The sequence below is a fragment of the Protopterus annectens genome, chromosome 9.part0 (assembly GCF_019279795.1).
Source record: "Protopterus annectens isolate FY-2018-M chromosome 9.part0, PAN1.0, whole genome shotgun sequence".
NCBI lineage: Eukaryota > Metazoa > Chordata > Ceratodontiformes > Protopteridae > Protopterus > Protopterus annectens.
The window spans coordinates 937,705,205-937,732,672 of NC_056743.1; the positions used below are offsets into that span (position 1 = coordinate 937,705,205).

General features: G+C 36.7%; 1 protein-coding gene across 1 annotated transcript in view; it reads left to right on the top strand.

Annotated features, from left to right (window-relative positions):
- The window catches only part of KCNH3 (potassium voltage-gated channel subfamily H member 3), an 873,803-nt gene that overhangs the window by 548,098 nt on the left and 298,237 nt on the right, over positions 1–27,468 (top strand). Inside the window, exon 5 of the mRNA XM_044083680.1 lies at positions 410–659. Coding sequence (XP_043939615.1) covers positions 410–659 — 250 coding nt within the window. The remainder of the gene's footprint in view (positions 1–409; positions 660–27,468) is intronic.

Sequence of the window (27,468 nt, forward strand, 5' to 3'; positions counted from 1 at the left end):
TGGGAAGGGCAGAGCACCAGACTGCACAGGCTTGGTGTACTAGAGGAGTGAGAGCAGAGAATTAACGAAAGCAGTGCACATCCCACTTTGCTAGTGAAAACGAGAAAAGAGATAGTTTTCACCAGCTGGCGACTACCACATATGGAGTCCTGGACCAAATCTAGACTTCCCTTGAAAACTAGCCATAACTGACTACAGTGTTCCTTTTCAGAGTAGACAAGATAAGGGCTATGAAGTGTATAACAAATGTCTCTTGGTCATAGCAGGGAACTCTGATAAGATGAAATGAAATAGCTCAGAAAAAAGTACAGTTAGCTAGGGATCAAAGGAGGAAATCACAAAACAGAAATAAATAAAAAGAAAGAGAGGGGTACTAAAACTAACAGGTATTGTTTTTTTCTTTTGTCAGAGTGTGTTTGGAGAAAAGGCATCACTCCCAGAGTACAAAGTAGCAGCCATCCAGAAATCCCGGCTTATCCTTCTTCACTATGGCACATTTAAAGCAGGTTGGGATTGCCTGATTCTCCTAGCCACATTCTATGTAGCAGTGACTGTGCCCTATAGTGTCTGTTTCAACACTGAAAAGGATGAAGGCATTGTCTCCTCCCGAGGACCACCTAGTGTCTGCGATCTTTCTGTTGAGATTCTCTTCATCTTAGGTAAGAACTTTGTTTCTCTACATGACCATTATAAGGTAAACTATACCCAACAAAACGTAGAATAATTTCTGTTGTTGCTGCTGTTACTGATGTATAATGTGAACTTCATCCCTATATGGTTCAAATGGGGATATGGATGATCATTTATTCTGAGAGAATTGTATAGCATTTAGTGATCCTGACTTGACCTGTATCCGAATAGTGTGCATCCAATAATGTAATTTCTAACTCATCTATCTAGTAAGAAAATATGGATATTTCTGAACTTTATTTTTTATAAGTAGAAGCAACCTCCAACAGGTAAATGAAGGAAGACTTTAAATTACAGTATCTTAAACAAGAATAAACATACTGATAGAAGAAGAGAAGACAGGGAAAAAGGAAAGAAAGAATCAGTAGTGAAGAAATATGTATTTACATGAATTTAAAAGAATAATTATGAAATAATACTGTCTCTCTCTCTCTCTCTCTCTACAACTGGACTAACAATTCTGAAATTTCATTACACTGAATCTTTTCATTTGCAATTTCACATGAAGTCAGCAAATTATACAAATGTATTTATATAAAAAAAATCTGTTTTCTCATTTGCCAAACAGGAAAAATAATAAAAGCCAGCTTCACAGAAATACCTTGTAGTTTTCTGCGTAATGACCTGGCATTGCTTCCATTTTCTGTGCCCCATCTGTTCTTAGTACAAAGTGAACTGCTATTTCTCTGTCCAGCCTCTTCTTCACATGTATAGCTCCTTCTAGTCTAGTACTCTCAGTTAAAAATTGTACTTTCTTGTATGTTGGCATTTGTATTTAAACTGCATTTTGATATATACAGTGATAGGATTGCTTATATGTTGCCCACGCTTTTATGTGTATTTGGGCTTTATGCCTGGGTCATGACTGAAAAGGGTCTTTGGAACAGGCCACAAGCCAAATTAACAAATGAATAAGTAAATCAGTGACTAGTATTGCTTCTTGCTGTGCACAAGATGAAGTAAATTAATAAATAAATGGGTACATAAGGCATTTACAGATTCATTTATATTCATTCAGCTGCTTATGGTAATAAGCTGAGGAATGTACTAGTCACCAGAGTATTCTAAATGATGCGGGGTCTACAACAGGTAAGTCACAGAGTGGGTGCTATCACTGTCTGGGTGTGGGATGTCAGGATGTGATGCAACTACCAGACCAACAGTAGGAAAGTAAACTTGCTTCATGGTTTTGTGTTACAGGGTTAAGCCACAATGTATAAGGAGACTATATGGTGATCATTTATTTCTGATATGAGTTATTTTAATTTAAAGACTGCAGAAGATGGGATTCAGAAAAATAGGGCTGTGGTTGCATAAAATGCCTACCATAGGTAGGTCAATTTACAGAATCCTGGAAAAGAAATTCAGAGGCACCTTTAGGTGCGATGAGAAAGACCGCAATATCAAGCTAATCTGTGTCTGTGAATTGCTTCTTTTTACGTTAAAAGCTCTTTGTAGCGGTGTCCTGTGGTGGCCCATGTAGTGTGTTAGTATAGGTACCATTACCCTAAATGGTACAGAAGTTTGCAAAATGTCCCTGAGGTTGCCACATATATTTGCTCTGTCTCATAAAATTTTAGAGTTCTTGGTATATCACAGAGGAGTACAGAAGGTCAAGAATGCCAGGTGTTAGAGCTTTATACTTCATATTGATTTGAAAATGCATGCTGACGCAAACCCTGTTGTCCTGTTAACTTTTTAAATGAACTAGAGTAATAGTTAAACATTGTCTCTGATTTTCACAATTTATCTCACTTTTTTTGCTTTTTTCTTGAGCAACAACATTGAGAGGTAAGACAGACACTCTCCATACATACACTCACACGCACACACACGCGCGCACACACACACACACACACACACACACACACACACGCACACACACACACACACACACACACACACATATCCATACTTTTGATTCCCTGCTTAACCCCATATTGTACCCACCTAGGTAGATAAACAGACACTCACAAATGCACACACACGCACGGCTTCATGCATTGACTTTAATGGGTGACTGCCATCTTTTGATGGAGTTAAATTTCTCAGCTGGCTATGGTGATTTACACAGCTGAGTGATTCTCTGAATTGCTTGTCAGCATAAATTGGTAGCCACAGGCATTTATGGTGGAGACCAGTTGGCTAATTAGCATTAACTTCAGCCCCAGATTTCTTCATTAGCATGCACCACAGCCAGTGGGACCGTCCTCAGTGTTGATGTTTCCGCTTCTGGGCAATCACTGCTGTAGGGTGGTCTCTGAATCAGAAAGAGTTACAGTGAAGAGTTGGCCACTCATGCTAGGGTCTGCTGCTTACAGTAACCCTTTCTGAATCTCAGAGATAGTCCGTTACACTAAGGAAGGTGAAATGGGTAAAGCCACTGCAGACATTTGCACATGATGGATAACCCATATACAACTGTTCTGAGTTTATAATATACCTCATCAAATTTACTTTAGTCAAATGGAATATAAATTAAAGTTTAGAAAATACTTTCAGCAGTTAGCTAAGACTGCTGAATTTTCTGAATGTAGGTTGTCCAACAGATAAGCACTGTTATCAATTCATACAGTTGAGTTCTTGCCTGACCATCCGGATACCTTTTCATGACAGGGTCAGTTTAAGGCTTACAGGAGGAACATGGTGAATGTTCTGTATCTGAATTTCACATGAGGCCTTAGACTCTGTCCCTCTCAGAAGGTTTGCTAGAAAACTAAAGGATATGTGTAGCATCCGAGTTGGAAGAAATATATAAAATGGGCTAGCTTTCAGACAGTGGAAAGTCATATTTGAAGTGTAGGTTGTGGGACGAGAATCTTGACCCAGAAACCAGTTACCAGTAGAATACTGCACATTTCCTGTTTGTATCACAATTCACACCTGGACCACAAAATAAGATCTGCCTGTAGTCAGCTCCATAATGGAACCAGGATAAGAACACATCTCATCCGAGAGGAAAATGGATTCCAGTATGTCCAAATGTATGTTGAACATTAACTAGATATGTGGTAGTTGCAATGTAATAGAAAATGTGCAAGGCTCAGTAGTTTGGTTGAAGAATTTAAGGATATTATTTATGTTAATAGGAATGCAGCTAGGGTGGAGAGAGGAAATGAAAAGGCTCTCTGTTTTTGTTACCTGCAAGCTGTTATGTTGTTCAATGTTAGATATAGTATCAAAGATTATCTACCTGTTGGGGTACCTTGCCAGATGTATGGTCTGTCATCCTCCCGTCATGCAGGATGCTGGTGAGACACATCTATAATAGTTTGTTCAGCTGAAGAAGGAATACTAGGAAATGATTGTCAGGCTGTATGATAGTGTACAGTGAATGACTGTAAATAGAATAATACAAAAGGTGGGTTGGAATATAAGGAAAGGCTCAGCACAAGGAGTGTATACATACTGGCAGAGAGATAAAGGAGCATAGGATAATATAAACTCAAGCTCATGTACTCAAAAGGTATGAAACTACGAAATGCAAATCAAACCAGAAATGTGTTTACACTTTTATTATTGTATGTTCTAAATGCATTCTATTATATAAGGGAGCAAAACAGTAAACCTTTAATAAGTGTTCAGTGTTTCAGCTAAGATTTCTTTTTTAACATGAGATAATACATGGATAGAATGAATCATCAGGATGAAGCCAGATGGGTGGGGGTCATAGGTAACAACACTAAATAGTGAATGTAAGACTGATATCAGAAATTATTGTTTTGCATCAAAAGTGGTAGGGGAACAAAGTATGAATTGCTGTGGGGAATGGTGATACAGTGTAACTCTACAAAGGGGTTTACAGGTGTTTGGCAGATATAAACAGCTGGTAAAACGTTGGTAAATAGCACAAAGTCTATAGCTACAACACTTGATCAGATTCAATGACAATAATCCTCCATTGGTATTTTCTTATGTTCAAGTGCTGGGTCAGGGACATTTCAGTGTGAGTTTTTTCATGGGAGATGAGGTTTGAACTCCAGTGTTCACTTTCCTTAATCACATCATTAGGATACAATTCCTAATTAATGGATTAATGTGGAGGGAGCATCATCCTTTTTGTCTAATTCTGTTCTTGTTCTAATACTTTTTGCAATTGCATTTCTTTAGGAGACAGCCAGGCTTAATATTTAACGAACATTTTTAACACTTTGCATTTTGGTTCATTTTCATTTTATTTTGATAAGTATAGAATTTTGTTTTAAACCTCTAATTCATAGTCATTCAGCTCTTATTTTAAAAGTATTTTCATTTAATTCCCCTTTATTTGAACCATGCAAATACTTTTGTTACATTTATTTTTTTATAACAATAGGTTCATAGGTAGGTACTAGGCTGTCAGCCCTAGGGCCTATATAAGCCTAGCCAAAAAGATACCCTGGCTTTCGTCACCCAAGAAAATTATTTTCCTGTGCCCCTGTTGAGCAAAGCCACAGAGGTGATCCCCAGGGTGAATTTCCTATTTCCCATCCAATCATCAAGATTTTTCTTGAAGAGTGCTAATGAGGAGGTTTGTTTGATATAGCTAGGTAGTTTGTTCCAGAGTATGGGAAGTCTCTGGGACAGGAATCTATCCCTCCAGCATGTTCTGTTTATTGTGGTGACAAGGTTTAGGTCCCTAGAGCATGTAGCTCAGAGGGATTGGGATTTCTTTAAGTGGACCATGTCCAACAGCTCTGGGTTTGACATAGCTTTGTATGTTAGGCAGAGATCGCCTCTGAGTAGGCAATATGTGACGGAGTAAAGCTGGAGTTTTTTTGAGACAGCCTGCATAGGGCATCTGTTTGAGGCTGGTAATCCCCTTTGTGAGGTATTTCTTTGGCCTTTCCAGTTGTTGTAGATGTCTTGTGAGGTACATACCAAAAGAGGTGTTGTACTCTATAAGGGGTCTAATGAGTGACAAGTAGAAGGGAACAATTACCTCTTTTTTCCTGGATGAGAAACCTTTTGTGATAAGGTATGCCACGTAGAAGGATATTCTGACTACTGTGGTGATGTGATTATCAAAGGAGAGACTATTGTCCACCTGTGTCCCAAGGTCTCTTATCACACTTTCAGTGTTAAGTAGACTACCACCTATGTAGTAGCTCATGGCTACAGAGTTTTTACCAAAGGGGATGACAGTGCACTTTTTGACATTGAGCTTGAGGCCATGGTTTTGACACCAGGCATCTGTCTCAGTGAGGCCCTTGTGTAGGATGTCCACATCATTAGGAGTTTCAATTAGGCCTCCTAGTTTGCAGTCATCTGCGAACTTCATTAGCCAAAGACCTTCTGTGTTAGCCTGTACTTCAGAAAAGTAGATACCAAACAGGAGAGGACCCAAGACTGAACCCTGTGGTAGTCCACTTGTCACTGGTCTGAAGTCAGATTTGGAGTCTGCTACTTTCACAGTGTGGGTTCTGTCAGTGAGCCAGTTGGCAACCCATCTCGTGACATAGGTATTTATACCTAGTTTAGTGAGTTTATCTATAATTCCAGAGTGGAGGATGGTGTCAAAAGCCTTGGCGAGATCTAGATAGGCTGTGTGAACCACCTTACCCTCGTCTACAGCTTTGGTGACTGCTTCAAAGAAGTCAATCAGATTTAGGAGACATGATCTGCCATTTACAAGCCCGAACTTGGTGGGGTCCAGAGTTTGTAGATTACCAATGTCTTTGTTTATAAGTTCCATGATGATACGTTCCATGGCCTTGCAGACCAGGCTCATGAGGCTAATGGGGCGGTAGCTCCCAGGGTCTGTGGTGGCTCCCCCTTTGTGGAGAGGGATAACTGTCGCTGTGCGCCATTCAGTGGGCACAAAGCCTGAGGTGAGGCTGTGATTGAACATGGTGCTTAGATGGGGTGTCAGTTCATTCTGTAGTTCATGTAGAATGCAGCTTGGGATGTTGTCAGGTCCCATGGATGCTGTGTTCTTGGCTTTGGAGAGTGTGGTTTTTACCTGTGCAGCCATGATTACAGGAACTTTGCTTTCTTCCGGTATAGAGATGGGCCCTTTAGGGGGTGAGAGGGGGTAAAGTTAGCAGTGAACCTATCTGCCAGGATGGTGGCAATATCAGTTGGTTCTGTATATTTAGTGCCATTGTGCTGTAACTCAGAGCAGATCTGAGTGTTGCCATTGAGATTCTTGACATAGCTATAGAATGCTTCATGGTTGTCTTTAGAATCAGTGGCGATTTTGTTTTCATAGCTAGCTTTGGAGGATTTTATGAGGGATCTCAGCTTCCTACTGAGGCTGACCAGGGAGTTCCTCCAATCATGGGATTTTACTCTTCCTCTACCATGGCTATAGTATTAATAACTTGAGACAACAGCAATGCTTTTACATTTCTGACTGTATTTCTTGAATCTATAGTATTAATAACTTGAGACAACGGCAATGCTTTTACATTTCTGACTGTATTTCTTGACTCTATAGTATTAATAACTTGAGACAACGGCAGTGCTTTTACATTTCTGACTGTATTTCTTGAATCTATAGTATTAATAACTTGAGACAACGGCAATGCTTTTACATTTCTGACTGTATTTCTTGAATCTATAGTATTAATAACTTGAGACAACGGCAATGCTTTTACATTTCTGATTGTATTTCTTGAATCTATAGTATTAATAACTTGAGACAACAGCAATGCTTTTACTTTTCTGACTTTATTTCTTGAATCTATAGTATTAATAACTTGAGACAACGGCAATGCTTTTACTTTTCTGACTGTATTTCTTGAATCTATAGTATTAATAACTTGAGACAACGGCAATGCTTTTACATTTCTGACTGTATTTCTTGAATCTATAGTATTAATAACTTGAGACAACGGCAATGCTTTTACATTTCTGACTGTATTTCTTGAATCTATAGTATTAATAACTTGAGACAACGGCAATGCTTTTACATTTCTGACTGTATTTCTTGAATCTATAGTATTAATAACTTGAGACAACGGCAATGCTTTTACATTTCTGACTGTATTTCTTGAATCTGTAGTATTAATAACTTGAGACAACGGCAATACTTTTACTTTTCTGACTGTATTTCTTGAATCTATAGTATTAATAACTTGAGACAACAGCAATGCTTTTACTTTTCTGACTGTATTTCTTGAATCTATAGTATTAATAACTTGAGACAACGGCAATGCTTTTACATTTCTGACTGTATTTCTTGAATCTATAGTATTAATAACTTGAGACAACGGCAATGCTTTTACATTTCTGACTGTATTTCTTGAATCTATAGTATTAATAACTTGAGACAACGGCAATGCTTTTACATTTCTGACTTTATTTCTTGAATCTATAGTATTAATAACTTGAGACAACGGCAATGCTTTTACATTTCTGACTGTATTTCTTGAATCTATAGTATTAATAACTTGAGACAACGGCAATGCTTTTACATTTCTGACTTTATTTCTTGAATCTATAGTATTAATAACTTGAGACAACGGCAATGCTTTTACATTTCTGACTTTATTTCTTGAATCTATAGTATTAATAACTTGAGACAACGGCAATGCTTTTACATTTCTGACTGTATTTTTTGAATCTATAGTATTAATAACTTGAGACAACGGCAATGCTTTTACATTTCTGATTGTATTTCTTGAATCTATAGTATTAATAACTTGAGACAACAGCAATGCTTTTACATTTCTGACTGTATTTCTTGAATAGCTACAACAGTCTTTTTTCTTTTGACAGTGCTTTAGTATTTTGTTTCTGTTTAGAAATGCACTCTTGTAAGGTTCTCTCAGGAAGGAGTATAAAAATGAGAATGATAAAAGAAGTAATACAGGAATGAGTAGAGAAGGCAGATGAGCAGGACAGTAATAGTTGTCCAATGACAGTAACCTGAAACATAAGGAATTAAGAAGGTAAGCTGAGCTTATGATGCAGATGAAAGATTTCAGTCTGTAAAGCAGTGATGCATGTTTGAGTGATAAACGGAGTGTGAAGGAATGGAGCCCAAGTGTGCTGCAGCATGAAGAAACTCTTCAATGAAAGGGCGTACTTTTTTGCAAGCCTAAAGTGAATTAAAAGTTGATATTCCTCAGTATAGCTCAACAGAAACCAGGAGTTGATCATCCTATCATTGCAAAATGTCCCATGTTTGATTGAAAAAATATCATGTTCAAAGTTATTAAATTCAGAATGTCTGCTTGCTTATAAATGCAAATTTTAGTTTTTCTTGACTTTTCTTCCAGGCTTGTCCAAATATACTGGAATATTCCCAAATGAGAGTAGCATCATATAAGAAATAATATACCACCCTTTTTATTATTTCATTCAATACTTTTTATCAAACATACATAATTTTTTCTGCTGTTCCATGTTTTTGATGACCACAAGACCCATCTTTTTTTGCTGCTCCACAGACCATTAATTTCCCAAGCGTTGGAACATTTTGGTTCTTTCATTCCCCTGGGATGAGAGTCAAGCAGGCTGAGAGTAATATCATCATCCATACTAGGGATTCTGGTTTTAGCTATCATGGCCATAAGCATCCAAAGGCTGGTGTGCAGTGGGCCATTACACAGTAACTCCACAGCTTCCATAGTTCTCCAAGTGACATATTCAGTTGGCCTTGCCACTTTAGGATAGCACCTCCCCCAGACTGGAGGGTATGCCTGGATTCACACTCCCTTCCCCTACCAGACAGAGAGAAACAAGCATTCATAGCCTTACCATTCCTTTCTCCCTAGACCATCTCCTCCAGTGCCCAAGCTGCTAATCAAACTTGGGTCACCTGAGTCAAGATCAGGGCTTTATCTCTGTAAGCTGGCAGAACTAGGACAACCACAAATAATCAGCATTCAGGAATTTAACGCAAGCAGAATTTAAGTTAAAGGTGCTGAACGTAATTGTATTAAAGCATATATTCTTTCCTTCACAAGAATCACTTGGTGACTACATGTAAAGAGACATTTCATAGTATGAGTTATATACCCTTTTTTTACTTGCCATTTCATTATACTAGTTTATCAATGTTCTATCAGTTGGTCACATTTTATGCTGTTAAATCTGAGTATGTAACAAATGGGAAAAGGAGGGAGGCTGCCTGCATTACATTTCTGCATATTACTTTTTAACCAGGTAACACGATATCAGGAATATTAGAATTAGTCATTAAATATAAATGGTTTAAAGCTTCTCATAAAAAGAAAAAGCTCGTTCAGATTTGTTGTTATATGTGTTCATGAAATTAATTTACAGTCCTCAAAATTGATTCCATTTAAAACACGGAAATCTGTAAAGGAGTTTATTACACATCTTACCCCAGTTTTAAAGAGGTGGTGTTTTTATATGTTTAGGAAAAAATACAGCCCCACCTCATGCTGTAGATATAAATCCATGACCAAAATTCAGGTGACCTGATTTGAAGTAGAGTTTGAGAGATGGAGGAGCCAGATGGGGGTAGATGAAAGTGAGGGGTTGATGCCAGCTCACTCATCCTGGGGAGGGAGGGAAAGACAGTTCTGTTTGCTTTGTTTACTACTTCTAGGTATAGGTACTAGTGAAGACTGGGGACATGGGCCTGGTGCTACTAAGACAGGTAGTTCTCACTAGAAACACATATATGTTGGGAGGGCATGGAAGACCCTTGCAGCAATTAAAGTGCCAAAAGCAACTACCCAATGATATGATTATGGCTTAATAGTAAAACACCCTCATAATCTGTACTTAGAATGATGCAGTTGATGGAGACAGGTTGCCATTTAGTTCCCCCACCTAATGGCAATCAAAATCCGATCTTAGGATGTGAGCAACCACATTTTGGGAAGTAAAACCAGTCCCCCAATTCATTAGGGTAAAGTTGCTCTCTACATTATTAATGAATGCAGAAAAGAAGTTCAGGCAAGTGCACAGATACCTTTATGACAGCCTGGATGATGCCCCCCCTTTGGCTCTCCCTCCCTCCCTCAGGCCTGTGTATGGAAGGAATAAATGGATTCAAGACTCAGGAGGGGCTTGGGGTTAGCAGGCACAAAGACAAAAAGCATAAAACATATTCAGAACAAAGTAAATCAATGACCGTTTTATGACATTTTCAAACATGATGATCGTAGAATTCTACTACTTAGGAGTAACCTAAATTGGCTCAAATTATTTTAGGGGAAATGCAATGATTCCTTTACTAATTATTATTCTTTTCTTTGGAAATTACAGGCAGGTATTTATGGTTTAGTCATTTCAAATTACTTTAACATGATTTTTAATCAATGAGAAATCAAATAGTTTGGTCACAAAACAGTAAAAGTATAAATGTAAAACACTAACATCTTTTTAAACATACAGTGGATATAAAAAGTGTACACACCCCTGTTAAAATGCTAGGTTTTTGTGATATAAAAAAATGAAACCACAACAAATCATTTCAAAACTTTTCCCACCTTTAATGTGACCTATAACCTGTACAATTCAATTGAAAAACAAATATGTTAGTGGAAAAAATATAAAAAAATGTATAAGCTGGTTGCACAAGTGTGCACACCCTTAAACTAATACTTTGTTGATTTAATTACAGCATTTAGTCTTCTTGGGTAGGAATCTATTAGCATGGCACATCTTGACTTGGCAATATTTGTCCACTATTCCTTGCAAAAGTACTCCAAATCTGTCAGATTGCAAGGGCATCATTGTGCACAGCCCTCTTCAGGTCACCCCACAGATTGTCTATTGGATTTTGGTCTGGGCTCTGGCTGGGCCATTCCAAAACTTTAATTTTCTTCTGGTGAAGCCATTCTTTTGTTGATCTGGATGTATGCTTGGGGTCATTGTCGTCTTGAAAGGTGAAATTCTTCTTCAACTTCAGGTTTCTAGCAGACACCTGAAGGTTTTGGGCCAGAAGTAACTGGCATTTGGAACTGTTCATAATTCCCTCCACCTTGACTAAAGCCCCAGTTTCAGCTGAAGAAAAACAACCCCAAAGCATGATACTGCTACCACCATGCTTTACTTAGGGGATGGTGTTCTTTTGGTGATGCAAAGTGTTGTTTTTGTGCCAAACGTACCTTTTGGAATTGTGGCCAAAAAGTTCAACCTTGGTCTCATCAGACCATAACACATTTTCCCACATGCTTTTGGGAGACTTGATGTATTGTTTTGCAAATTTTAGCCAGTTCTGGATGTTTTTCTGTGTAAGAAAAGCTTCCATCTTGCAACCCTACCCCATAGTCCAGATATATGGAGAATACGGGAGATTGTTGTCACATGTAGTACACAACCAGTACTTGCCAGAAATTCCTACAGCTCCTTCAGTGTTGCTGTAGGTCTATTGGCAGCCTCCCTGACCAGTTTTTGTCTTGTCTTTTCATCAATTTTGGAGGGACGTCCAGTTCTTTTCAACTGTTGTCCCATATTTTCTCCACTTTTTGATGACTGTCTTCACTGTGTTCTATGGTGTATCCAATGCTGTGGAAATTTTTTTGTACTCTTCCCCTGTGATACCTTTCAACAATGAGATCCCTTTGATGCTTTATAAGCTCTCTGTGAACCATGGCTTTTGCTGTAACAGGCAACTGAGTAAATGTCAGGAAAATCCTACTAGGAGAGCTGAACTTTATTTGGGGTTAATCAGAGTCTCTTTAATTGATGGAAGGTGTGTACCCAAGAAAACTGAATCCTGTAATTAAATAAAAAGGTGCTTTAACAAGGTATTAGTTTAAGGGTGTGCACAATTATACAACCAGCTTATTGTACGTTTTTTATTTTTTATATTTTTCCCCTAATAGATTTGTTTGTGTTTCAATTAAATTGTATAGGTTATAGGTCACATTAAAGGTGGGAAACTTTTTGAAATTATTTATTTTGGTCTCATTTTTTTATATCACAAAAACCTGGCATTTTAACTGGGGTGTGTACACTTTTTATATCCACTGTATATTCATTGATATATTAGTGGTCGATCAACAGAGATACAATATAAAGTTTTATACATTTGGGTCTGAAAAGATAAACAGGTTTCACTGTAGATTATACACAAATTTTAAGACCTCTTGCTCATAATTTAGGGACAATGCAATTTCTTTCATATTTTCAGACCATTCTTCTCTTTTTGCTACTTAAAAACATATCGATGTGATAAGTTAAAACATATTTTATCAAAAATATTTTTACAGAATCTGCTTTTAAAGAAATTTTAAAAAATCAAGCAGGTTCCTTTTTCTGTCAAATGTTCAGCATTTAAACTTTATCTGAAATGTCAATGATGCATTACCCCAGTTTTATACATGGCTCACATTCTGATTACTAAGATGAAATGTTAACCATGAAAAATCTGATGCAGATTGACTGAATGCAAAGGTTCATAGAAATCAAAAATCATTATCAGAAACCACCTACACAGTAATATTATGTAAGATGGAAAGATGGAAAATTATACATTTTTCTTGTCCATGTAAAAAAACAAGATATATTTACTACAGTTGTTTCAACAACATTAAGCTATAGCGTACAATAAAAACTGCAAAAACAAATGGTTCTGCCACCAGTTCCACTTAAAAACACTTAAAACTTGAAAACTTTAATAAATATACGATGATAAGATAAAATAAAATAAACACACTGGCTCATAAACCAGATAAGCGCTTTCGGTATAATACCTTTTTCAAATCCTAAATGATTGCCAGTAAAACTTCTTCTTAAATATCTTCATTTCCTAGTGTTCATTCACTTAGATGCATTTAGTAACCATAGCAGCATACACACCCTTTTAATTATGTCATTTTGAGTGCTGAAGAGCTTTCCCTTTTAGTGCAGGTTTTAAAGGGACAAATGCATTCAGACCTGGTGACCGATCTGATTGCAAATTCATTATCCACTTCATCTCTTCAATTTCTGTTTGGTTTACTAAATCCCCACCTCTTGGTGTTTCATGAAGCCTAGCTAGTGCCATGAACTTGAAAGAATGACTGTCATTTATACTAATATGCATATAAAGTGCATTGCTGGTAACTTTATTTCTTATGTCAGATAAGTGCTTTAGGATACGTTCCTTGAGCATCTGATTAGTGTTCCCTAAGTAGTGTGCCTTGCAATGACTGCAGGTTGCCTCATAGATAATGTTTTTACTCCGACAGTTTGCAAATCCTTCAAACTTATAATTCCTTTTAGTCAGGGGATGTGTAAAAGTATTTGAGATGTTTATATGAGAGCATGCCTTGCAACTTCCACATCTGAATGTACCAACTCTCCTGTTCATCTGAAAACTCCTGTCTTCAGAAATAGCTTCAATTTCTGTTTTATTATAACATAATAGTCTTTTTAAGTTTTTCCTGTTCTTAAAAGAAAAGATGGGTTGATCTCCAACAATTTCCCTAATTTTGTTGTCAGATGTTAGCACTGGCCAAAATTTACTGATGGTATTATGAATAGCAAAATTGTCAGTACTATATGTCAACTGGCATTTCAGATTGGACTTTACCTCCTTTTGCTTGATCTTAACTATTTCACCTTGGTCCGAGAAATAGGGTCTTCCCCTCTGAGAGCGTAGTTCCAAGGTAGTTGCTTCATTGGTCTGTGTCTCTTTGACTTTGTATCCTCTCTTATTAAAGTCATTGATAAGTTTAATTTGCTCCTCCCTATAATCCTCATCCCTCGTGCAGAGCTTGGACACTCAAGTTAATTGGTTAGTCACTATGTTGTCAAGAACATGCCTGGGATGCATGCTAGTATTGTGTAGTAAATGATTGCGCCATACAGGTTTCCTATACATTCTAGTATTGGTGCTTCCTGTGTCATCTAACATTAACTTAACATCCAAGAATTCTATCTCTGTATTAGAAGATATCACTTCAAACTTCAAAAATGAAGTTGTGTTGGTCAAAAATTGTACAAAATGTTCCAAGAAGGTTAAATCGCCATCCCATAAGAGAAAGACATCATCCACAAATTGATTATAGAAAACTAGGTTTCTATTCCATTTGTTGTTAATATCCGCTTTCCATAGCTCTTCCCATCTTGCCAGGACCAGATTGGCATAACTATTTGTGCATGGAGTTCCCATCGCTACCCCCGACTTCTGCCAGTAGTAAGTACTACCATACGGAAACACATTGTTATATAAGACCAATTCCAAGAGACTACATAGTAAATGGATATCATTGGTTGCTTTCTGCTCCACACCAAAGTCTCTAATCGCTTCGATCCCCAAATCATTGGGTGTAGACGTGAACAAACTGTTCACATCCATAGTTACCAATAATAAATTCTTACAAGTATTCATCTGTTGCAGTTTGGCCAGTGCTAACATCTGACAACAAAATTAGGGAAATTGTTGGAGATCAACCCATATTTTCTTTTAAAAACAGGAAAAACTTAAAAAGACTATTATATTATAATAAAACAGAAATTGAAGCTATTTCTGGAGACAGGAGTTTTCAGATGAACAGGAGAGTTGGTACATTCAGATGTGGAAGTTGCAAGGCATGCTCTCATATAAACATCTCAAATACTTTTACACATCCCCTGACTAAAAGGAACTATAAGTTTGAAGGATTTGCAAACTATCGGAGTAAAAATATTATCTATGAGGCAACCTGCAGTCATTGCAAGGCATACTACATAGGGAACACTAATCAAATGCTCAAGGAACGTATCCTAAAGCACTTATCTGACATAAGAAATAAAGTTACCAGCAATGCACTTTATATGCATATTAGTATAAATGACAGTCATTATTTCAAGTTCATGGCACTAGCTAGGCTTCATGAAACACCAAGATGTGGGGATTTAGTAAACCAAACAGAAATTGAAGAGATGAAGTGGATAATGAATTTGCAATCAGATCAGTCACCAGGTCTGAATGCATTTGTCCCTTTAAAACCTGCACTAAAAGGGAAAGCTCTTCAGCGCTCAAAAGGACATAATTAGAAGGGTGTGTATGCTGCTATGGTTACTAAATGCATCTAAGTGAATGAACACTAGGAAATGAAGTTATTTAAGAAGAAGTTTTACTGGCAAACATTTAGGATTTGAAAAAGGTATTATACCGAAAGCGCTTATCCGGTTTATGAACCAGTGTGTTTATTTTATTTTATCTTATCATCGTATATTTATTAAAGTTTTCAAGTTTTAAGTGTTTTTAAGTGGAATTGGTGGCAGAACCACTTGTTTTTGCAGTTTTATATTTTGATGTGCTCTGCCTTTGGTGACGTTACTTCTTCTTTTGCCTACAATAAAAACTGTTCTGATTAACATCTGCCAGTTTTTCTAGACATTTATAATAATTGTGCACATTAACAAAATTGCGTTTTCATTTCATCTGAAACTGGAATGTACATTTTTTAACATTTTCCATTTGAAGAAACATATTTTTATTTTGACACATATAGTTTTATTAATACTGTTACATAATTATTACATATATGCTTAAAATGAACTCCAGGCTCTAAGCATCTTTCTTGTATTCTTATTTTAAAGAAATGTTACCTCTTTTTATTTAAACCTATCCACTGTTATGCAGTCATATAATGGTCACTATACAGCTATGTCAATTTTGTTAAACTAATTCTTGTCTCAGAATAAAAACATCCTTCAGATTTGAAGAATTGCAGTCTGACTGCATTATTTAACATGTACCAAATTAATTAAGAATTGAGAATTGTCTTCTTACTTTTATTACCAGTTTCTTAGGTCCATTCTAACTTGAAATTATGCCAACAAAGAAAACAAACTGCTGAACATATAGTACAGTCCATAATTTTACCAAATTAGGTGTCAGGTGATAATTCAGTCAGGATTAACCATAACTTCTAAGAATGCAACCAGACCATTAAGTTATGTTAAAAGATAGTTCATCTTTATTATGCGTAATTAGCCCTGTCTACCAAACTTGTGTATTAATATAGTATGTTGTTTATTTCAGCAAAGTTCTTTTTTATGCCAATTAATGGACAACATTAAAGGTTGTTCCTTTTTACCAGCCAGCTTATTAATATTTCTTGCTGAATCCTTTCTTAGTACCTAAGTTATCCAAACATTAATCCCAGTGTGCATAAATGCAGTGGTAATCAAATATTTAGCATATGCTAATGATTAGTTATTACTTACATCACACTCAAATGTATTATTAGATAACTTCCTAATACTAGCCACTGTAGCAATTTAACTAAAACTGAAGCCATAGTAATTTGACTGCACGATGAGCAGATCAACAACAACTGTTTTCACTGATGAAAATACTCCAAGTATACCTTGGCAGATATATAGCTTCAAGCCAGCAAAGCTTTATTAAAACTAAGATGGTTGTAAACAAATCCACTTTTTTGCACATTTCTTTAACTGGGTCTATTATGTTTTTGAAATAGTTTTTCCTTTTAGTGTTTTTAAATTTAAAATGCATTGATCCTACCACATAAAAGATTGGTTCATAAAACAATGTGGTTTTCAAGGAAATTCATTTGGAGAGAGAGGTGTTCTTTAAGAATCCCCTGGGAAAGTCTTATCTAAGATTAATGTCATACTGCTTCCAAAATATCAGATCCACACATAACTAACTGTACAGATTTTTGCTGAATGTCCAGATTTTTGCCTCATATTTTTACACTGACTCTCAAAAAATTGTGGCTTTCTGGCAAATCACTGAGGACTTATGTCACTAAATAATGACAGACATTTGAGTTTCAGACTTCAAATACTTTAGAAAACGCATGCCAACAAAACAAAACTTTTATTCTACAACTTTCTAATTTTATTTAAACTCTGTCCCTGTTTTGAGGCTTTTGTCCTCCCATTATTTTTGGCTTTGTCCAGATTTCTTGTGTTAAGAGGTTAAGTGGTATAGATCTAAAGCTGTATAGGATGAAGAAGTACTGCCTCAACAATTTGAAAGTGAATATAATTATCTTAACTTATGCTCAATTTTATATAATTCTGTAATCAAGAGAGTACTCTATGGGACTTAATGGCTGCAAAATTAACAGCAGATATGGTTGCAAATGGTTGCAAAATTAACAGCAGGGTTGGGAGGGTGGCCTAATGGTTAAGGTGCTTGCCTTACAAATGCAAGGTGCAGGGTTTGAGTCTCACAAGGGATAATTGGTTAGGCTTAAAATGGCTCACAAGGGCAGTTAGCTTAGTACTAACCTATGAACCTATAAATTAAAAAAAAATATTTACTATAATAAATTACCCTTCAAATGTATTAAAAACAAAATAGCAAGGAAAAAACATTTGGAGTTTTACTAAATTATTATTTTTTTTTTGTTATTATTAAATTAAAAAATTATCTGGTTGTGTTTCTTACCTGCCACAATAAAATACATACACTAAATGTCATGACTAAGCACCTTTTTCACACCATTAAAGCATTATGATCTAAATTGTGCAATGAGTTTTTTTAATTTATAGATATTTAATTTACTTATTCTAAGACTCTGTTAACATTGTTTAATGAAATGATAGTAAAAAATTCAAATGAATAATTTGGAGCTTAATGATTTTAATTTTTGACATCTGGGAGACTTGCAAAAATAACTTTAAATCTTGAAGGAATTATGTCATTCAAGTTATGCTTTCCATTATGCGTACTTGACATCAATCTTTGCTAAACAGATTTCTCAGACAAGAGAAGGTTGTTGGTACAGATGGTATTATAACAGTTCTATTTCAGCCATGCACATGACTTTGAATTCTGCTTAAATTTAAAATAAATTAATTTGAAGCAGAATTAAAATTTTATTTATGATCAAAGACCCCCACAATCTCATTTCTGGGGGCTATATTACAAATGTTACACATGTATAGCATGAACATGACATTTATAATACTTTGATAACTGAAAAAAGTGCCACAATATACAAAAGAGAAGACTTAAACTTCAAAAATTTTAGAATTCCTGTTTATAATTTATATGTTTTCTCTCTTGTCTTCTGTCTATATACTATGCACATGTATTATGATTATGCTATTTGCTGTGTACCTACAATGCCATCGCTTTCTAAGCAACTATACAGTTTCACATGCCAATAATGAGCAACATGGTAAATTGACCAGCCTTACTTTGCATTTTAGTAAAGTAGATGTCAGGTTACTTACTAATGCAGCCAGTTTCATATACCTGAAGATTAATTTTACGTGGTAACACTGGTATTAGCTAATTTATTTGAATTTTATGTGGTGTAATACGCTGAGCAAAAGGACAAATTTCAAATATTGCCCCAAATTAAATAAATCTAGTCACATGGCTTTAGTCAAAAGACCTTCAGACTTTTGAATGGTGGCATTATGAACAAGAACCATTTCATATTGTATAGAGATCCAAAATTATAAACAGGAGAAGGGAGTCAACACAGAAGGTACAAAAGATGCTAGAATTGGGTTATGGATAGACTATAAAAACATCTAGTGTGTTATTAGAAGCAAATCCCAGTGAAATTCAAAACTGCAAAAAATGTCAATATAAGAGCTGAAGGTGAGCTGATAGGAAACTCTGAAACAAAAAAAAACAGCACAGAAGGTTGCAGATAGACTTACTAAAATGTTAGCACCAAGACAGATACAGAAGAAGCTGGATACTTTAGCAAGTACCCCTAGAGCAAAGAAATGGTAGCAAATATTAAATGTGACATAGATAAAACAATACAGAGTTGCCACTTCTGCTAATGTAAAGCAGAAAACTGAATACAGATTCTAAGCAACATTAAGGAAAGAAAAAAAATGAAGATATTTGTTTTGAGATACCCCTTGCAGAGGAAGTAAAACACAGCGAAGGAAAAGAAAGTGAGAGGGTGGTGTCCACTCATAACAGGATAGGGGGAGGGCAATCTGAAAGAAGGGAATGCACTCAACAGGCTTTGCACAGATGGCAGAGATAATAAAGCAGAATGTAATTTTTGTTTAGAACTGCCCTTTGCTTGAGAAGACATAGAAGGAGCTGCAGTGACAATATTTCCAGGTAGGAAGCTATACATTTTGCCTCCAGATGAGTTACAGAAGAAAGTAACCCTGAGGTAGTGGACTTGCAGGTAAGCCACATAAAACTAAAAAAAACAATGGGAAGATTGTAGTTTAAGTAGGATTAGAGAGAGTATAACCAAGGCTGTAGGAGGAGGTAATGAACAATATGTTCCCATTACTGTACCCCTATTTTAAATTAAAAGATAATCTTCATATAGAGTAAGTAATGGAAAGGAATAAAGTATACATTAATTGCTAGTGCCAAAACTTTCTAGGTCACTGGTAATGAAGCTACCCTAATGCCACATACCACAGGGATTCATAAAACTATGACAAGGCCCCTAGCTAGGTATTTCTAGCCAGGCATAATCAAAAAGGCAGAAATCTTATGAGATTGTTATTCAGAATGTCAGAAATGTGTAGTCTATCCTGGATATGAAAGTCCCATGATCTGAATGCTGTCATAGAAGAACTTTTTGAAATGTATGGTTATGGACATTGTGAGGCCAGTGGTAAAATCTTGCGATGGGTGTCAGTAACAATGGACTATGCTACAAAATTTCCAGAAGATGTGCCATTACACAAAGCTAATACAAACACTATTGCCAGAGAACTGATATTATTATTCTCCAGAATTAGTATTCCTAAAGAGATACTTATAGACTAAGGCACTCCCTTTAAGTAAAGGATGCTGCATCAGTTATGTCAGAGCTTTAAAGTCCAACAGTTGATGGCATCAGTCTACCATCCATAGCCTGATGAATCACTAGAGAAATTCAATACAACCCTGCAATTTATCCTAAGGAAAGCTACTGATGCAGATTTTAAAACATGGGATCAGGTGTTAGAAAACTTACTGCTTGCTGTAAGTGTTGTGCTACAAGCTACAAGTGAGTTTACCCCCATCTGCACTTTTTCACAGTTGGCATCCCAGGGAACTGCTTGACATAGTTAAGGAAAATGGGAAAGAAGAAAAAATGCCATTTAAAAGTGTGATGGAATATTATGTTAGTTTGAAGGTTAGACTGTTGTTCCCATATTAAAGGAGTGCATGCAGACGGCCCAGGAGTTACAATGATGAGTTTATAATAAAAATGCTATTTACATGTATAATACAGTTATTCCTAATGCATGGGGCATAGAAAGCATCAGAAAGTTCATAAATATTAATCACTGTTTTTCTACTGATAAGAGAGATTTAATGTGTGCCTTACTAGAACTGGTAGTTGAAAATAATGTCTTTCTGCTGAGGAACAGTTTTATGTACAGAAGGTTGGCATAGCAATGGGCACAGCATGTGTGAATAGCTACACCGACCTGGCCTTAGTACAATGGGAGAGAGATGTGTTATTACAAGCCACAGAAGTTTCTCATCACATCCTATGGTATGTTAGGTTTGTGGATGACATCCTCCTGTTATGGAATGGATCACCTGAAAACCTAGTTTACTTTGTAGAGTTTTTGCATCAATCTACAGGTTTTTTAAGATTCACGTTTAAGTATTCCTGGGAAGAGATTGAATTTTAAGAAGTTATGGTGAATAAATCAGATTTTAATCGTATAGTGACTAGTATTTATAGAAAACCAACTTGGAGGAATAGTCTACTATACAAGAACAGTATGCATCCAAGGTATATTCCAAAGAATGTGATCAAGGGACAACTCCTTAGGGCTATGAGACTCCATAATAAAGATCAACAGTTAAGTTCAGCACTTGAGTCTTTGAAAAAAGATTTTCAAGATAAATGAAATTAACAGATGCATAATGGATGCACTGAAACAGAGACAAAGTAAAGAAAGGCCCTATTTTTCAGGATCATTGTCAAATGAAGGTATTCATACACATGAGGGAACAGAGGTTCTTAGATTTCCCTTAACATACTCTTCAGATATATATAGTCTGTCATATAATTAAGCATAACTGGGATATTTTAGATACAATAGATAGCTGAGAACTGTTATAGACTCAGTGCCACTCTTCTCTTTTAAAAATAATCACTGAAGAGGCATTTATGTTACAATGCATCTGCCACTACGAAGGTAATAACTTCGACTAAGAAAGGCACATTTAAATGTAGAAATTGCACAACCTATAAGTTTATTCATACAGGTATGAACTATGTCCATCCACATAAGAAATTTCAGATAGAAACAGATTTCTATGCTGATTGTAAGACCCAAAATATTGTTTACCTTAGCTATTGTGTTAAGTGCCCTGCATTTTACATAGGTATGAGTAATAGACAACTTAAGGACAGAATTTTGGAACACCAGAAAAATATTAAAAATAAGAAAGATATGAATGCTCTTGCTAAGCACGTAATGAATTGTGGTGCTGATCATACCTTTAGTTTTCTGGTACTTGAAATAATTTCTGAGAATTTAAGAGGGGGGATATCAAGAACAGGACAGAATCTGCTGAGCAAAATGGATTCTGTCACTGAGTGCAGATAAGGAACCAGGGCTAAATGAAGTTGTTTCATTAAAAACATTTTTTAAAGGCTAGACCACTTAAACATTAATAGTTTAAATGTTTTTGTATTTTTGTATGTTTTTTATATATATGTTTTATTGATGTTTATTAACTTAGTTTTTAGCTAAACTGCTTGGAGACTGTTTCTTTAAGATGTTTCAGTGATGGTGTTAATTGATTTCATTGTAGCTATTTAAACTTAGTGTGTGTTTCTATGAATCAGTCTGATGAAGCGGTTTGATACAGTGTGAAAGCGCTTACTTTTATGAATTAAAGTCTTTGTTTTATATTATTTTCCCTGTCTGCCGTGTTGGATTTTGGTACTTTTGCTTTTTTATTCGTGTTTTCAGAAATGCCTCGAAGAACTAAACTGAAGGAATATAACTGAGACAGTACCTAGAAGTAAGGTTATACTGAAGTCATACAGAATAGCAAAGTTGCAAAAGCAATTATTTCAAACAGAGCTTAAATTAGACATGACAGAAAAGTCTCAGAGTGACTGCAGTGGCCTGATACCGCTAATTCCTAAGACTGATGGAAATATCAGATTCTGTACTGACTAGAAAACTGCATGGGATTTCAGAGTTTGATAGCGATCTCATTTCCAGAACTGATAAGTTTATAGAAAACATAGGAAAGGCTAGACACTTAACCCTAAATTCAACAAAGAGGTACTAGCAGATATCACTTACCCTCTCCCCTCTACAAAAGAGAAAACAGCCCTTATAAATCCTGATGATCTTTTCAATTACATAGTGTTACCTTTGGTGTGCATAGCACCCCAACCACATTTCTAAGGCTGATAGATAAAAGCAGCTGTGTGACTCACTATTCTGGCACCCAGTGCCAACCTTCAATTTTAAGTACAGGAACAAAAAAATATGTCCCTGATCAAGCACTTCTAACTTTAAGGAGCCAACCAGCCTAGCCAGGTCCATTTATCCATACACCTTGAGGAGCAATGAAAAAAAAAATCTCTTTAAACTGTAGCAAACTGCTTGCTATATTTGTAGCAAAGTTTGCTACAGTTTATATTACAAATGGAGGGTTAAAGTACTACCACAGTTTAAAACATAGATGTAATACCACTATTAATGCTGGTAATGGTCTGAAAACCCAATCGCACCTCCCAACACTTTGTGCTCAGAATGGTTGCCCCTTCCCCTTACCCCACCTTATCTAATAATCTCGATAAAAGACTGAAGTCCCACTCGCAAAATGCTGTTGCAAAGAAAAAAACACTGTTTGAAAGTAAAAAAGAAGTAAAACTCAATTTTATTTCACTTTAAAAGAGCTAGTGCTTCCACATACTGCTCATAGTAACTACAACATACTGCTCAACTTCTTTGCTCAAAACTTGTGGACACAGCCAAAACTAATGCAGAGATAATGGTCACAAATCATGGACAATGTTTTACAAGGGACAGAGCAAATACATGAAGGAAAATCAGTGACTTTCTGCAAATTTCTAGACAGTTGAACTGCACACATTCAATTTATAACAAGTTAAGTCACAGTAAACTTTATTGTCATTCAGACCCACACAGTGAGAGTTAAACAAAATGACATTGCTTCAGTTCCAAGTGCATACATTACATATAACAACAGAGAATAACAAGGACATATAACAATGCAATAACACATACATATACTAAACAAGACCGACCAGGTCTGAGATACCTCTATAACAGTGGTAGTAGCCTTCATCAAGTATTGCACATGTGGAAAAGCATTTTTGCACAGAGTATACAGAATATACTGAATAGCACAAGTATATTGTACGGAATGCTCAATTACTACTGATTACACTTGTTAAACATCTTGGTGTGGATACTACACAACAAGATAGCTGTACTACTGATTGTTCCCATCACCAGATATTGATATGTTGTAGAGTTCAACAGTCTGATAGTATGTAGGAAGAAGCTCCTACTAAACCTGGAGGACTTACAATGCATACTACAGTATTGTCTTCCTGAAGATAAGCAGAACAGTCTGTGCACAGGGTGTGTGTGGTCTCTGATTCTTTTTCTGGCTCTGCCAGTACATTGTGCTTCATATAGGGCCTGCAGAGCTGGAAGTGGGGATCCAATGATCTTCTCTGCTACCTCCACCACCTTCTGTAGGGCCTTTCGGTCCATGGCTGTGCAGTTCCCGAACCTGGCTGTGAGATTACTAATTAAGGTGCTTTCAGTGGTACCCTTGTAGAAGGTTTTGAAGACAGAGGAAGGGAGACTAGCTTTCCTCAGCTTCCACAAGAAGTTCAGGCATTGATCTGCTTTCTTCACAATGTGATTAGTATTTGTTGACCATGCTAAGTCCTCAGAAATATACACACTCAGAAATTTGGTGCTACGCAATCTCTCTATTGTTTCCCCTTTAATTATGAGTGGGTGATGTGAGTCCTGATTCTTTCTGAAGTCCATTACTAACTCCTTGGTTTTATTCACATTTAGGGCCAAGTTATTAATATTATACCAGTTAATGAGGTGATTCACCTCCATCTCTGTAGGCAGTCTCATCTCCACTCCTGATAAGACCCACTACAGTGGTGACATCTGCGAACTTGATGATCCTGTTCGAATTATGTCAACAACAATAAGTCTAGTTAGTCTGTATGAAAGCCACATACTGGGATGAAATGATCATACATTCAAAGGACTGGGATTCTCACTTACCAAAGGTGCAGGGTGTATTAGAATCCATAAGAGAGGCACGCTCAGCTGGGAATGCTAAGAAAAGTAAACTGGGCATGGTGGAAGCCAAGTATTTGGAATATGTTGTAGGAAGAGGGAAGGCTATAAACACTGGCCTGTACCCTCCACTAAAAAAACAGTCAGTGTTTTTTTTTTGGACTAGCACAGTATTACAGAAAGTTTTTGCCTAAATTTTGTACCTGTTGTCACAAAATCTTTCAAAAGGGAGAGTTCCTGTTAAGGTGCAATGGCTTTTGAGCCAGATAGAGAATATGTTCAACCCATTTTAGTGACTCTTGAGTCTACTAAATAATTTATCCTATATACTGACATGTTAGAGGTGGGTTTGAGAAAGTTGCACTCTCAAGACATTCAAGTTAAAGCATGCTCTGTGTGCTATATCAGCTGAAAGCTGAGTAATACAGAAAGGGAATATTCATCCACAGACCTCAATCATGTAAGCCTTTTCTTCCCTGAAGTTTTATTTATTGGATAGACATTTCAAGTTGGTAAGTGATCATATGCCTCTACAATGGCTTTTCTCCCCTTTTAATTTCTCCGAGTCTTTTGGGTTTCTATTGCCATGATGGAAATGGAATCCATTCCTAAGTTATAGTATGATTAAAGTTCATAAAATTAGTATTGTTTTGATCTTTGATGTCAGCCAGAAGTGCTCTTCATAGCACCTGTAATCTGCTCAGTAATGACTCCTTCTGCAATTCGTATGGAGTTACATGTATTGGTAATATATCTAAATACTATCGTAGATTCTTTTTTATAAGACCTGTTGCTCTTACTACTGTTGGAACTGTCTGGGTATGTTTCACGTTGCTCTCATTTCCGCCTGCAGATCCTGATGCTTTATGACCTTGTGTCTCTCTGTATGCAAGACACTGTAAGTCACTGAGTGTAGCGATTGCAATGATCAATGCTACTTTTGTTTTCTTTTCATGAACCACTATATCTGGTATTCTCACATCTGTCCTCTGAACGGTTGGTAATGGGTGATCTCATGTGATGTAGACTTCATTATTTTCTATGATGCTGAGTGGCTCATGTTTCCAGTGTTTTTCAGCTACTTCAGTACATTAATGTTTGCACAATCCCCAATGCAATAGTCTTGCCACATTATTTTGCCTTTCATATACAGTCCTTCTACCATTAGTATGTCACAACCAACAGCAAAGTGTGCGACTGTTTCCAATTCTGTTTTACAAAACCTACATTTGTCTGTTTCTCTCACATGTTTCATGGACTTTGTAAACCAACGTGTGCATAGCCCACTATCTTGGGCCACCAATATTAACCTTTCATATTTTGGTTTGAATTTGCCTCTCTTTAACCATTCCTGCATTCGATCTTGATGAACATGATACTTGCAACTATATTTATGCATTTTCCACATTTCTTGCCTTCTCATCTGATCCTTCATCTTATATTCTTTCTTTCTTTTGTTTTATGCCACATTTCAGTTGCCACCTGATTTTTATCTACTTCTGTTTTGATTTCCATTCCTGCTTGATGTTGATATGCTTATGATAGACTAAGCAGGGAAGTCATCTTAGATTTATTCTCCTCATGTTCCAAAACTTTCACTACGTTTGGGTCCTGTGAGGTCAACAGATGTGTGCAGTTCCACAACTGCAGATCTATACATGTAATCAACTTCAAGGAGGCCCATACCTCCTTCAGAATGGGGAATATATAATCTTGGTATGCAGTGATTTTTATAAATCATTTGGTGAGCATGAAGCATCCTTCTTGTTTTCCTATCTTATATGTTCATAGGTTGGTACTAGGTTTTTGGCCCTAGGGCCTATACAAGCCTAGCCATAACAATTCCCTGGCTATTTCTTCCCATAGTATTTACTTCCCTGGACCCCTGTCTAGCAGGACGACTGACATGATCCCCGTGGTGAATTTCCTATCTCCCATCCAGTCGTCAAGGTTCCTTTGGAAGAGGGTCAAAGAGGTGCTCTGCTTGACATGTATGGGCAGTCTATTCCAGAGTCTGGGGAGTCCCTGGGTCAGGAACCTATCCCTCCGGCATGTTTTGTTCATTGTGATGACAAGGTTTAGATCCCTGGAGTGTGTGGCTCTGAGGGATTGGGATTTCTTTAAGTGTAGCATGTCCAACAACTCTGGATTTGACATGGCCTTGTATGTTAAGCAGAGATCGCCTCTGAGTAAACAATATGCGACAGAGTATAGCTGCAGTTTTTTTAGATGGTCAGCATAGGGCATCTGCTTTAGGCATGTGATTCTTTTAGTGAGGTATTTATGCGGTCTTTCCAGTTGTTGCAGATGTCTTGAGAGGTACATACCAAACGGGGCATTGTATTCTATAATGGGTCTAATGAGATATGAGTACAGTGTGACAATGACCTCCTTTTTTCTGGATGAAAAGCTCTTAGTGATGAGGTGTGCCACATAGAAGGATTTCCTGACTGTTGTGGCGATGTGGTTATTGAAGGTGAGACCACTATCCACCTGTGTCCCTAAGTCTCTTATCACACTTTTGGTGTTTAGTGTACTGCCACCTATGTGATAATTCATGGGTACTTGTTTTTTCCCAAAGGGGATAACTATACATTTCTTGGCATTGAGCTTGAGCCCATGGCTCTGGCACCAAACATCTGTTTCTGTAAGGCCCTTTTGTAGAATGTACACATCATTTGGGGATTCAATAATGGCTCCCAGTTTGCAGTCATC